This window comes from Echinococcus granulosus (genome assembly GCF_000524195.1).
Source record: "Echinococcus granulosus chromosome Unknown EG_S00015, whole genome shotgun sequence".
Lineage (NCBI taxonomy): Eukaryota > Metazoa > Platyhelminthes > Cestoda > Cyclophyllidea > Taeniidae > Echinococcus > Echinococcus granulosus.
In genome coordinates, this window is record NW_020170395.1 from 1,317,975 (window position 1) to 1,329,805 (window position 11,831).

The 11,831-nt window shown below is 48.7% G+C and overlaps 4 protein-coding genes across 4 annotated transcripts; 1 reads left to right on the forward strand and 3 right to left on the reverse strand. All coding sequences in view use genetic code 11, as the record gives it.

Annotated features, from left to right (window-relative positions):
- Positions 1-183: 183 nt before the first annotated feature.
- EGR_03136 (heat shock protein) lies at positions 184-2,366 on the forward strand (the record flags this gene model as incomplete). The annotated part of the gene is made up of 5 exons (XM_024492385.1): positions 184-777; positions 809-1,171; positions 1,207-1,627; positions 1,696-2,020; positions 2,264-2,366. The coding sequence occupies 5 exons, from the start codon at positions 184-186 to the stop codon at positions 2,364-2,366; spliced, it is 1,806 nt and encodes a 601-aa protein (XP_024353311.1).
- Positions 2,367-2,409: 43 nt separating this feature from the next.
- Positions 2,410-3,507, reverse strand: EGR_03137 (Aquaporin-3; the record flags this gene model as incomplete). Its single annotated transcript, XM_024492386.1, has 2 exons — positions 2,410-2,654; positions 2,775-3,507. The coding sequence occupies 2 exons, from the start codon at positions 3,505-3,507 to the stop codon at positions 2,410-2,412; spliced, it is 978 nt and encodes a 325-aa protein (XP_024353312.1).
- A 1,196-nt stretch (positions 3,508-4,703) lies between these two features.
- EGR_03138 (hypothetical protein) lies at positions 4,704-6,239 on the reverse strand (the record flags this gene model as incomplete). Its single annotated transcript, XM_024492387.1, has 1 exon — positions 4,704-6,239. The coding sequence occupies one exon, from the start codon at positions 6,237-6,239 to the stop codon at positions 4,704-4,706; it is 1,536 nt and encodes a 511-aa protein (XP_024353313.1).
- Positions 6,240-7,184: 945 nt separating this feature from the next.
- EGR_03139 (Collagen alpha-2(I) chain) lies at positions 7,185-8,817 on the reverse strand (the record flags this gene model as incomplete). Its single annotated transcript, XM_024492388.1, has 2 exons — positions 7,185-7,397; positions 7,471-8,817. The coding sequence occupies 2 exons, from the start codon at positions 8,815-8,817 to the stop codon at positions 7,185-7,187; spliced, it is 1,560 nt and encodes a 519-aa protein (XP_024353314.1).
- Between the last annotated feature and the right edge of the window lie 3,014 nt (positions 8,818-11,831).

The window sequence follows — 11,831 nt, forward strand, 5'->3', positions numbered from 1 at the left end:
GCAAAGGTGTATCCTCATATGCTTCTCATTGGAACCTTTTTTTGATTATGCTTAACAAATTATGTTTAGTAATCATATCTTCGCCCTAACATATACTCTTTTGAGTTGATTTTGAATCCTATGGTTTTCTCATGATAGTTGTTTGAATGGGTAAACTCCTTCCAGAATCGCGTAAGGCGTGTCATGTTGCGTGCTGCATGTTCTTCTCGTTTTGCCGGTTTTGTATGTAGGCTCGTTGCTCGAGGCGCCGCTAAAGATGTTAAGTTTGGTGCCGATGCTCGAGCTGCGATGCTCGTTGGTGTTGATGTACTTGCTGATGCCGTTGCCGTTACAATGGGTCCAAAGGGTCGCAATGTGATTCTTGAGAGTCAGTGGCGGTCACCGAAAATTACTAAGGACGGTGTTACGGTTGCCAAAGGCATTGAGCTCAAGGACAAGTTTCAAAATATTGGTGCTAAGCTGGTGCAGGATGTTGCCAACAACGCCAACGAGGAGGCTGGTGATGGTACGACCACGGCCACAGTGCTGGCTCGCGCGATTGCAAGGGAGGGCTTTGAAAAGATAAGCAAGGGTGCAAACCCTATTGAATTTCGGCGAGGTGTCATGATGGCGGTCGATGCAGCCGTGAAACACTTGAAAGAAATGTCAAGACCCGTTACTACTCCTGAGGAGGTCGCGCAGGTCGCCACTATCTCTGCAAATGGTGACACTTCTATTGGCGATCTTATATCGGATGCGATGAAGCGAGTGGGGAACGATGGTACAATCACTGTTAAGGTATTTTTTCTGCGCTTACCGACATCCCTAGGACGGTAAAACTTTGTTTGATGAGATCGAGTACATCGAAGGAATGAAGTTCGATCGCGGTTACATCTCCCCGTATTTTATTAACACCGAGAAGGGTGCTCGTTGCGAGTTCCAGGATGCCTGTGTTCTTTTCTGTGAAAAGAAAATAAATAATATACAGGTTATTATTCCTATTTTGGAGGCTGTGCATCAGCACAAAAAGCCTCTCGTCATTGTTGCTGAGGATGTTGAGGGAGAAGCGCTTACTGCCCTCGTTCTCAACCGTTTGAAGCTTGGTCTCCAAGTTTGCGCCGTCAAATCACCTGGGTTTGGGGACAATCGCAAGAATACGCTACGTGATATGGCTATTGCAACCGGTGGTGTCGTAGGTTACTTGTCCCTGTTTACCCTGCGTCTTAGGTGTTTGGTGATGAGGCGGATATGTACAAACTTGAGGATGCCCAGCTCCAAGATCTGGGTAGAGTTGGTGAGGTTGTTATCACCAAGGACGACACACTCTTTATGCGCGGCCACGGTAATAAAGCCGATGTTGACAAGCGCATTTCTCAACTTCGTGATGAGATTAGCGCTAGCAGTAGCGATTATGAAAAGGAAAAAATGCAAGAACGTCTTGCAAAACTCTCCAACGGTGTTGCCGTCATTAAAGTTGGTGGAAGTAGCGAGGTAGAGGTTTCGGAGAAAAAGGATCGCTACACGGATGCCTTGAACTCGACCCGTGCTGCTGTTGAAGAGGGCATTGTTCCTGGAGGTGGCGCTGCTTTGTTGCGGTGTATTGAGGTTCTTGACAGGATTGAAGGCAAGAACAATGATCAACAAATTGGTTAGTTTAGTGACTTTTCTTTTGGTTATGTGTTCACTTTGCCTTTGGCACCTGGTTTACTGTTGTAGGCATCGACATTGTGAAGAAAGCCCTCGAAACTCCCGCTTACACTATCGCTCATAACGCTGGTGTCAACGCGTCTGTTGTTGTCCAGAAAGTGTTGGCTATGGAACCCAACGGTGGGTACGATGCTATGAACGATAGATATGTTGACATGATTGCCTCTGGCATTATTGATCCCACGAAGGTCGTCCGCATAGCCTTGGTGGATGCTGCGGGCGTTGCTTCTCTCTTGACTACAGCGGAGACTGTTGTATGTGATATTCCCAAAGAAGACAATCCAGCAGCAGGGATGGGAGGTATGGGTGGCATGGGAGGCATGGGCGGTATGATGTAGGTCTGACAAATCATTCTCACACCTTGGTGTAAATTGAAGCCGCTTAAAGCTGTATACATAGTTTTATACTCTAATAAAGGCATTTGGGATCTTCATCGGTCTTTGCCTTTACCTGGTAGTGTGATCTCGGTTATGTTCTGGTCAGACTTATTTCGCTACTGAACGGCCAGATTCCTTTATAGGTGAGTCAGCACTGGACTGGTGTCTAGGTTTTGGGAGCTTGTGCTACCATTTTTTAGTCGTGCCGCAACATCATCGGGCGGTGAGCGGCTGGGACGTGGTGGTGTTCACGGGGGGTGGGTGCGCCAAAAGGACGAGTGGGTTTTTACTAATATATTTTAAGTAGTCTGTTGCAGTATAGTCTTAGAGCAAAAAAATAGTCGAGTCACTTTGCCTCGCTTAAATCGGTTAGGTAGACGGTCAAATCTCCTTTCAGGTTCTCACTGCTTAATTCAAACTTGTCCGCCTCGGTATCTTCATCCTCGTCCGTGGAGTGTTCCTCACTGGCGGATGCGTGGAGCCCGATTAATAGCTGGTAGACGATGACGCCAAGAACGGCTCCAACAATCGGCATCAGAGCTGGCACCCAGAAGTAGTAGTTGTCGATCGTGAATGCACTCATGCCCCAGTCTACAATGTCGGAATGATAAGAGACGTTTAATTATTGAGGTCAAGTAGAACGAAGTAGACCCTCTATTGACAGGCCAAAATATAGCGCTGTGTATACAATACCTACAAAGTAGTACTTACAGGACACAAGCAGAAGAATACGAGGACCCAAATCACGGGCCGGATTCAACGCAGAGCTTGCATTAGCCGTGTAGGTGCCAACAGCCATGTAAACGACCATTCCCGCCAGCATTGGTGCGAATTTGTCTGACTTCTTGACGAGACGATTGTCACCCACCGCCAGTAAGCCAAACATCAGTAAAGCGGTGGTAAGTATCTGATCAACTACTGCAGTTTTGACAGAGGAGCCTTTTCCGGCCACAAAGATGCCGCCGGTTGAGTTGACATAGAAATTCCCGCCGTCATTCTCTGTAACGTATCGAAGCAAGTTTTCATTGTACACTGCTAGTAGCAACGCAGCTCCAAGGAAAGCGCCCACAACTTCGAGCACAATGTAGAGTGGCAGAAGGGACCAGCGTAGATGGGCTGTGACCGCGTTAGCCACTGCTACTGCTGGATTCATGAAGGCTGGAGAAGCTTTGCCACCGGCAACAACGATTCCTATCGCAACCGCAGCACCCCAACCGAGGCTGATTTCAAGGAAGCTTGAGGAAAAGAAGAACTTTTGAGCTACTGATCCATCGCCGTAGAAAATAAGGGCTATGGTGGCAAGAGTCTCTGCCATGAGTTGAGTCACCACCGGATAGTCTGTCAATCGGATACGATCCGCACAGCGATGGATAAAGCGGCGGTAGGAGTCATACCAGGATGGACCGGGCCTGTAAATGCGGTTATTATTTTGGCTCACTGACATCCTTGATTAATCTTCTACACGCAGGTATGAATATGAAAATCAGTTTTACTGTATAGAGCTTTTATAGAAAGAGTTGGATGGGTGTGCCTATGAACGCACCCATCAGGGGGTGGGATGCTTGAAAGAGCTCAGGGTCATATGCCAAACGCTTTTAAGAGAACAGGCATTATGCTGGACTCGTTTTCTTTGTGACGGAATACAGGAAATCAGTTTTAAAGAATGGTGATGGTTTTGATTAGCGGGGCCAAATTTTTACGGTGTTCTACCATGTCACCTAGAGTGTGGGGCCACTTTGTGCATGACAAATGGGCGCACAATCGCTACACAGTGTAAAAAGCAACAATGGAGTGTAATCTTTTTAATCAAGCACAAGAACTTTGTCATATTAAGCAATATCTAAAGGCGCAAATAGGTGTGTTCTTCAACAGAGGATGAGTTAACCACAGGATTAATGCATGTACGGAATTCCGAAACACTGGGCTATCTCATATTCCGAATTAACTAGGACCATACTTACCTGAGGCTTCACTATTAATTGGCTTAAAGTACCATATCTTGTGAGGTAACCATTTCTACAGTAATCATTGAGAGCACAAGTCACCCCAAAGACGAACAGTGGTAATCAAGTGCGCTTTATGACTGGGGGTTTATAAGCCCGTAGTTGAATTTTTACCAATTTAGTAATTATTTCACACTTTACCAGTTTAGTCATTAGCTGGAATAAAGATTTACTTTATCACTTCTTTAAATTTACGTTTTAAGTGGTGACAATCATAAAATTGCCCTAGCAAACAAATTCAAGGACACATCTCATAGTGTTTAAAGAAAAATCAAGAACCGAAGCATAACTAGGCGTGTTCAGAAATATCTAGTTGATACTATAATGTTTATTTCGAACTGGATTTGAGCGATTAAAAAAACTCCACAGAAGTACAGCACGTCAGATAAATGAAGATTGATTGACATGAGTAGAAAAGAAAAGGAATTACTGATGCAAGAGGAGTGTGCGAAATTATGGTCCTCTATGAAAGAATTTTAATCTAACAGATCATTAGTATCTGTGCTCGATGCTTTGCCAGACAAAAAACACTAGAGGCCGCAATGTATGTCATTTTTCTAAATTAATCTAGCTGCCATGCTGATAGCTGAATCGGTTTGCGTCGGGATATGCCTTCACCTTATCCAGTTTCTATTGTTTAAGTATTTTCATCGGATAAAGTGGAATTTGCCCGTGTAACAAAATTTCCTTGGTTATCTTCAAGACTAGAGGGTCGGAAAAGCAAAGTGGATGGTAAAGCGGTGCTGCTACTGGTATGCTTAAGTGATGGTAGAGGGTTTTGACTTCCCAATGACTTGACATCATTTTCCACCGAGGATTTGGATCCTTGTAGTGCAAGCAATTTTGTGATAAATTGAGCAGTTTCTCTTTTTCGTCTTGACTCAGAATCTGAACGGCGCAGCTTATAGCTGTTGATGTCTGGTAAGGTAATCAATTCCTCGTCTTCCTCTTCTGCTTCACCAAAGCTAATGCTTGGATTAAAGCTATTTGGAGTTCCTGACTTCTTAAGCCTATTGTGAGGCTGAACTCCGGGTGTCCTGCTTAGCATGGAAGACTGTTTTGAATTAATATGCTGATCCGTTAAAGTGGTAGGATTAATTTGCTCACGTGACAGTACGGATTCTTCGTGCCTGATATCGTCAGTCGAATTTTCAGTCATGCTTCTCTTAGCCCTCTCCAATGGCACAATTCCTTCCTGCTTGTTAACATCAGTAGTGACAGAGGCTAATGTATACGTTGACATTGGAAGGATATTAGGCGAATAGTAGTCGATAAAATCGGTGGTAAATGCTGGATCAGTGGCAAGTGTCAGATCGGCATTCGCCATGACTCGAAGAATCTCCATGCTTGTGGTGCTTATACATGCTGCGGTAACTTCACAAAAGGCATGCATCAGACGAGATTTGGAGTCAACTTCAACCCCCATGGGGGGTGCACTTCCACCATCATCTAAATTGTTGGAAGATCTCCGCCGATAATAATGAGTAATGAGGGCTTGTACCCCTTTAAATCGTTCAATGAGGCAGTACTTAATATTTTTAGTGAGTAGAGCGAGTCTTTGTGCTCGAAGAGAGAAGTCTCTACCGTCAGCATTTATCCACTCAACTGCATATAAAATCAGCTGCTGTTTCAATCTCTCAACTTCTCCCAAACGTCGAGCTATGGAATAAGCCAGTCGCAGCGTTTCTTGGACATTTTCAAATTTCCCCAGTTTAGATCGTCGATTTGCGGGTTGACCTCTTAAGTGTAGTAGGTTCTGTGGCAGAACTGAGACAATATCACTTTCCTCTATGGTGACCACAGCTGCAGCAGCTGGTATCACCATGCGAGGTGTGAGACGTGTGAGGCGTGCCTTCAGTCTTGCCTGCAGCTTGACTATCAACTCCGCACTCCGGCTTGGACGTTTCACTAACCTTCCATTGAATCGATGCAATTGATCCCACCAACGTGGAGCTATTGAGTCAAAGAAGTTCAGTAGGGCGATCACTCGTCTCCTATAGTTTTCCATTTCAGTCGAAAGTGCGGCACCCTTTTGTAAAGTGACCCCAGTAAACGAATTGTAGGGTGCTGTAATGGCACTATCAACACGAGTCACTTCTTGTTCATTTTCTTTGCGTTGTTGATTTCTAAGGGCATAGATTTTGTACCTCCTATAGGCATGATCGAAATCCATTTCCGATCACTCTGAGAGACCTTTCACCACCCTCCAAAAGCATTCCAACCAATCAAAACACACCGTATGGATTAATTCCCGTGCCTTGACATGTGATTCAATAAATCATGTGCTAGGGCAGGTAGGTTGATGACAGACCCCTTTTGGCATGCCCTATCGCGATTGTGCTTGATATCGCTTGTTTAGTCACCCACATCTTGCCAACAAAGCCACGTATGCGAGCAGTGGAGGGGGCTCAACTCACTGACAGGTCTGACAGTAGGGTGGGCCTTTTATAGTGTAGTGACGATTCCACCCATTTGCTTCTTGATAAAGAGCCTCACACCTTGCTAAGAGATTCTTTAATACCTACTCACCTTGCATAGTCAAAGACACCATTAAGGTGGACTGTGATTACCCTTTTCCGAGTCTGGTGCATTTAGTGATCAGCAAAGTTTATTACTGCAAACATCGGTGCCTGGCTATTCCTCTACGAGGCTGTGAAACCTGAGAGGAGTAGCTGGTGATCTGCGTGTTGCATAGCTGTACAAAACCCCAACAACAACAACAACATCAAAAAAACTAAAGTTTAAACGACTGGAGGAGAAGGAGGGATGGAATTGAAAGAGAATGGTAAGTAGGTGAGGGGGAGGGGGCAAGAGTGAGACGGCGGCGAGAGGGTGTAATGGGCTCAGCTGTTGCAGCAGCTTTGTAAAGTAGGTGTGATTGTCTTCGTCAAGCACCTAGGAGAAACAGACCTCTCCAACGTGAACACCAAAAGCTGAGATGCTGGGAGTGAATTTAATATCACGAAGCGGCAATCGGGATGGTTTGCTTTGGATCTGAACCACAGTTGATCCTTCGAAGATCTGAAATTATCAATCAAAGTGGTCGATCTCTCGGAGACATCTATCAAGCTCTAGATGGATGGAAAGCGTTTTAAGTCCTTCAGCAAGGCAGCCTGTATCACTCAGAACTGACCTGTCCACATAGGTTCTCTTTCAACTCAAATCGTCGCTTAGGATGCGCCATTGTCAAAATCGTATCATCATCAGCCAGGAGTTCAGGCATAATTATGCTCTCAGAGAGACCCTGGCAAGAAAGTCGAAGTTTCTGAGATGCACGAGAACTGAACACCTTCAAGAAGGCCAGCTGATCTGCATCAATGGCGTAGTCGAACTGGAAGGGGAAAATATAATGCTATCTCCAAATGTTTATATGGACTATGCTAGAAATGGACGTCCTTTCTCACCTCTCCAAATTGATTGTAAGTTTGGAACCATACTGAGCTATTTGTAGAGGGCAAATTCCACTTTGTAACAGGGAAGGATTGCTTGGCTTGGACGCAAGACTCACCCGTCTTAATTTTGCAGAAAACCTCAACTGCATCATTTGTGCGCCCACCGTTTGGATCGAGCCAGTAAGAGCCTAATGTGAAAAGAAAAACTCGATTTAAATGAAGTTGAAGAAGAAGGCAAAAGTTGGTTGAAGAAATGAGCAACCTACCGTCAGGATAATTGGGGAAATGAGCGGCCAATTGGGCGCATGTTCTGGCAGGAACCTCTTGAGTTCCACGCGGAAATTTGATGGAGTTCATTCCGAAGTGATGAGCAGCCCTAGGATCATCGCCGTAAAGAAGACCCTTGGTTGGTGCTCGACGAGCCTGAATGCTCATAATGGAACCTGGAGGTCCAGGTGGTCCAGGCGGACCAGGGGGACCCTGAACACCAGGTGGACCTGGGTCTCCATCATTACCAGGTAGACCCATCGGACCTGCTTCGCCCACCTCACCAGTTTCACCACGCAGACCCTGAAGTCCTTGTGGACCACGCTCTCCAGTGGGTCCATTTGGACCACGTTTGCCAGTGGGACCTGGATAGCCAGTAGGACCATCGTGACCAGGAGGTCCCTGAAGACCTGTTGGACCTTTTGCACCAGGAGTTCCTTTGGGACCGGCAGGACCACGTCTTCCTGGTGGACCATCCTTTCCGCGACTTCCAGCAGATCCTTGAGGACCGCGAAGACCAGTCTCACCATTCGGACCATCAGGACCCGGAGGACCATCTTCACCTTGAGGACCTGGTTCACCCTTGGGACCGGGTGATCCACGTGGTCCACGGGGACCAGCAGGTCCAGGAGGACCTTCAAGACCAGTGAGACCCTGGGGGCCAGGGGGACCCTGAGGGCCACGAGCCCCTGCCGCTCCCTGGCTTCCACGTCGTCCAGCAGGACCAGGGCGACCTTTTGGACCAGGATCACCAGGTTCACCAGCAGGACCCATGATGCCATAGGGACCAGGCGGACCCTGTTCACCTTGGGCACCTTCAATACCTTCTTTTCCCTCTGGACCTTCAGCGCCAGGTTCACCAGGTGGACCAACAAAACCAGGATGACCGGGAGGTCCTTCAGGTCCCTCCTTACCTGGAGCTCCAGCATCACCATGAGGACCAGGGGGTCCAGGAGGTCCTCGTCGTCCCTGAGGTCCTTTTCTTCCTTCACGTCCATCAGTTCCATTAATACCGGTAGGTCCGGTTGGACCACGCTCGCCTATTGGACCTGGAGGGCCAGTGGGACCGCGTTTGCCGGGTTCGCCAGCCATACCGGGAGCTCCAACGGGACCGATGGGACCGGGTTTACCGGGTTGACCAGGAGGACCCATGGGACCTGGCTCTCCATTGGGACCACGTGGACCCATTGGGCCTTGTTCACCAGGAGGTCCTTCAGGACCGTCCTCACCATTAGCACCTGGTTTGCCATCAGGACCTGGATCACCTGGGGGCCCAGAAGGACCTTGTTCCCCAGGCTCACCGGGCGTTCCTGGAGGACCAGTTTCACCAGGCTCTCCCTTGGGACCTTGGTCACCAGGAGGACCTGTAGGACCAGTGGGGCCACGTGGGCCTTTGGGACCCAGGCCTCCGGGCACTGCAGTCAATTCACGAGCTATTCCTTCCTTTCCAGCTGGGCCGCGCAAACCTTGGGGACCTCGAACACCCTTAACACGAGAAGAGTGCATATCAGTAAGGCAGTAGAGAGATTTTTTACCAAAGATAAAGTGAACGATAACGTACGTCCATTCCAGGAACGCCAGGTGGACCTTGAGGACCTTCATCACCTTCCTCACCAGCTTCACCAGGGGCTCCAGTTTTGCCGGTCGGGCCAGGTGGTCCAGCTGGACCCTGGACAAAACAAAGCCTTCCATAACCTCACACATAGAGCTAAAGATGCATTGTTGGCAAGATTTGACAAAGCACTCATTTAACTTAAGCGGTTGATGTAAAGTGAAGCGAAAAATTCCAGTTGGTAAGTTGATTAACCTTCTGGTTTGAAGTAAAATCAAATACCATAATGTGGTGATCTGGATTTGACATTCCAGAATGGTGGACGTCGGTGCTGATTTACTGGTTGAAGGCTTTCAGCAATCATCAGAAAGGAGATCCACGAGGAGCTATTCTTGAGCGTGAAAACTTATTGTCTCGGACATAGAAAACGGTACCATAAAGTTAGTCAATCCCAGGAAATCCCAGTTTTTCAGCCAAACCACCTCCATAAAAAGTCTCCAAAAAGATGATTAGAGTTGTGGATTATTGGAAATATTGAATGTGCCTTAATACACGTACATGAGGACCGGGCAGACCAGCAGCGCCGTCATCACCAGGTTCACCATCGATCCCCTTGTCACCGGGAGGACCACGTTCACCACGAATGCCGCGAGGTCCAACAGGCCCTTGTTCACCCTGTTCACCGGGTGGACCCATTTTTCCATCCTTCCCACGGGGTCCGGGTTTTCCGTCCTTGCCGGGAGGACCATCGAATCCAGGCGGACCGGGGTCGCCCTCAGGACCTGGAGCACCCGCAGGACCCTGATCTCCAGAAGGACCGGAGAATCCGGGAGGGCCAATGCTTCCCGCAGGACCAGCTGGGCCATCCAAACCATTAGGACCGGCGTCACCAGATTCTCCGACGTCACCAGTTAGACCTTGGAAGCCCCGAGCGCCTTTTGGACCTGGTTCGCCCATGGATCCTGGAATACCCTGAAAATGTTGCAGGAGAAATTCGCGCATTTTCACCTCAGACTCCAAGCAGTGGAGAAGATGAGCTGAAATGCACGTACGGTGGGTCCAGGAGGACCAGGTGGGCCGAGAGCACCTGGAGTGCCAGGTAAACCAGGTTTCCCGAGATTACCAGGCCGACCTGGAGGACCCGGTGGGCCCCTAGCGCCTTTGACACCCAATGCGCCATCAAGTCCGTTGGGGCCCATGTCACCTCGGGGACCGGGTAGACCGTCCATACCAGGACGACCCATGGGACCCGGAGGACCAGGTAGACCTGGCTCTCCCTGAGGACCGTTCTCACCTGGTGCTCCATCCAGACCTGGACGTCCATCTAATCCGGGGGCACCAGGAAGTCCGGGGGGACCGGACTCACCACGAGAGCCCTAGGACGATTCCAAACAAATTAAGTCATAGCTTCAGAGCATAAGGTCCAAGTATTGACGATATGGCATCAGAATGTTTTACCTTGGGTCCAGTAGCACCCATGGGCCCTTGGTCACCACGAGGCCCAGGTTCACCCTGGTCACCATCACGACCAGTTTGCCCGCGGTCGCCCTTCTGTCCGGGAGCCCCAGTAGGACCAACGAGTCCTGCGGGGCCACGGTCACCCATGGGTCCCTTGCGACCTTGTGCACCAGGTCTGCCCGCGACACCACGTTCACCCCTGGGACCAGCGGGACCCATCGGACCCTGCGGACCTGCTACGCCTGGCTCTCCGCGCGGTCCTGGTCGACCATCAATTCCAGGCTCACCCTATATCAATGTCATTTAAACAAGCTGTCATACTGGAGCAGTATGATATCCCTTTCAATTACGCACGGTACTGTACGGACTTTTACAGTGTCCAGTCCTACCGCCTATGCCACCAACTTTTCCTCTCCTTAGAATGCCTTCAACAGAGATAATCTCAAACCCATATGCTTTATGGCATAAGTTCTAAACTGATTATTTGTGATTTAAAGCCACGTTTCCTGACACCAAAAGATTACAAATCAGGATATTCTTCATACTGTAAATGGATGCGATGACATGGCTCCAACATTCAATTGAACAAAAAAGAGATCTTTTTGTAAGGTGAAAGGCTGACGTACCACAGATCCAGGTTCACCAGCAGGTCCATCGCTTCCCGGAGGACCAGTGGGTCCACGATTTCCGCGGACACCACGAGGACCAGGTTCACCGCGTTGACCTTTTTGACCGATCAGACCAGAGAGACCAGGAGGACCCGGGGGACCCACAGGACCTTGAGGTCCTGGAAGTCCGGGGCGCCCGTCTGTCCCAGACTCACCACGGGGACCGATAGAACCTTGATAACCAGTTGGGCCGATCTGACCAACAGGACCCATGGGACCTGGTGGGCCAGGGGGACCCATTGGACCAGGAGACCCCCTATATTTAAAAGAAAACACCATATTCTTTAAAATATCGTTTGGTTTTCTGGGTGCAAGTGCATGAAAGGGCGAAACTTACAACCATACCGTCGAAACCAGAGTCACCCTTTTCACCCGCAGGACCCTGATAACCCTGTCTGCCTGGAGATCCGGTAGCACCAGGCTCTCCA